The 1,819-nt window shown below is 64.0% G+C and overlaps 1 protein-coding gene across 1 annotated transcript in view; it reads left to right on the plus strand.

Annotated features, from left to right (window-relative positions):
- NTN3 (netrin 3) overlaps positions 1-1,819 on the plus strand; it is a gene marked incomplete at its 5' end in the record, with an annotated part of 2,891 nt that continues 1,072 nt past the window's right edge. The window contains 5 exons of the mRNA XM_014542182.1: positions 1-670; positions 742-930; positions 1,007-1,156; positions 1,276-1,326; positions 1,470-1,640. Coding sequence (XP_014397668.1) covers positions 1-670; positions 742-930; positions 1,007-1,156; positions 1,276-1,326; positions 1,470-1,640 — 1,231 coding nt within the window. The remainder of the gene's footprint in view (positions 671-741; positions 931-1,006; positions 1,157-1,275; positions 1,327-1,469; positions 1,641-1,819) is intronic.

Consider the following 1,819-nt stretch of genomic DNA (forward strand, 5'->3'; position numbering starts at 1 on the left):
ACCGCCAGCCCCGTGTGCTGGCGTTCCGACTGGCTGACGCAGGCGCCCCTCAACGTGAGCCTCACAGTACCCCTGGGCAAAACTTTTGAGCTGGTGTTTGTGAGCTTGCGCTTCTGCTCCACACCCCCCACCTCAGTGGCCCTGCTCAAGTCGCAGGACCACGGCCGCAGCTGGGTCCCGCTGGGCTTCTTCTCCTCCTGCTGTGGCCTGGACTATGGCCGCCTGCCTGCCCCTGCCAATGGCCCAGCTGGTCCCGGGCCTGAAGCCTTGTGCTTCCCTGAGCCCCAGACCCAGCCTGATGGTGGTGGCCTTCTGGCCTTCAGCGTGCAGGACAGCAGCCCGCCAGGCCTGGATCTGGACAGCAGCCCGGTGCTCCAAGACTGGGTGACCGCCACAGACATTCGAATAGTGCTCACGAGGCCTGCCATGCTGAGGGACACCAGCGAGTCCGAGGCCGTGGTCCCTTACTCTTACTCAGCCGCTGAGCTCCAGGTGGGCGGGCGCTGCAAGTGCAATGGGCATGCTTCAAGGTGCTTGCTGGACACCCAGGGCCACCTGATCTGCGACTGCCGGCATGGCACCGAGGGCCCCGACTGTGGCCGCTGCAAGCCCTTCTACTGCGACAGGCCCTGGCAGCGGGCCACAGCCCGGGAAGCCCACGCTTGCCTTGGTGAGGCCTTAGAGGGTGGCCTGGGGATCTTGGATCCAGCCAGCCTGCCCCTGACCCATCCCTCTCTGCAGCTTGCTCCTGCAATGGCCATGCCCGCCGCTGCCGCTTCAACATGGAGCTGTACCGATTGTCCGGCCGTCGCAGTGGTGGTGTCTGCCTCAACTGCCGGCACAACACTGCCGGCCGCCACTGCCATTACTGCCGGGAGGGCTTCTATCGCGACCCGGGCCGTGCACCGAATGACCGCCGCGCTTGCAGGGGTGAGCCTGCATACCCCCATCCTCTGGTTTCACATATTCCCGGATGGGTTTCTGACCATTTCACCTCTGTCCTCAGCCTGTGACTGTCACCCTGTTGGTGCTGCTGGCAAAACCTGCAACCAGACCACAGGCCAGTGTCCCTGCAAGGATGGTGTCACTGGCCTCACCTGCAATCGCTGCGCCCCTGGCTTCCAGCAGAGTCGTTCTCCAGTGGCACCCTGTGTTAGTGAGTGACCCTGCCCTGCTTAGGTCACCCCAGCTCCCTGCTGCTGCCTACATATCCCCTGGGGTTCCAGAAACCCCAGGCCCCCTCGAATACAGGCCATTCTTCCACCCTCTCTGCAGAGACCCCTGTCCCTGGACCCACTGAGGAGAGCAGCCCTGTGGAGTCGCAGGGTGAGTGGGCACATATCAGGTCCTAGACTGGCATGTCCATGAGAAGAGGGGTGCTATGGGTTCAAGGAGGGTAGGAGGAGAGGTTGGGGGAAGGAGGTGGGGATCTGTACGAGCCTGCCCACTCCCTTGTCTCCCCTCCCCAGACTGCGATTTGCACTGCAAACCCACCCGGGGCAGCTACCGCATCAGCCTGAAGAAGTTCTGCAGGAAAGACTATGGTAGGCAGCCCTCAGGCCTCCCGCCCCCACCTTCCCACCTTGCCCTCCCCACGTTCCCGTTGGATACCCTGACCATTGCTGGGCCCCATCCCTCAGGTGCCCCACTGCCACTGGCCCTGCCCCGTCAGCCCCTTGGTGATCTCTCTGCTCCCTCCTCTGCGATGTCCTCTGTTTCCCTCTCTGCCCTCCCTCCTGGCCACTGTCGCCCGGTTCTCCTCTGAGCAGCCTGCCGCTTCCCAGCCTAACCCCGCCCCCTCCCGTCCTCTCCGCAGCAG

This window comes from Myotis brandtii, unplaced genomic scaffold (genome assembly GCF_000412655.1).
Source record: "Myotis brandtii unplaced genomic scaffold, ASM41265v1 scaffold292, whole genome shotgun sequence".
NCBI classification, from domain to species: Eukaryota; Metazoa; Chordata; class Mammalia; order Chiroptera; family Vespertilionidae; genus Myotis; species Myotis brandtii.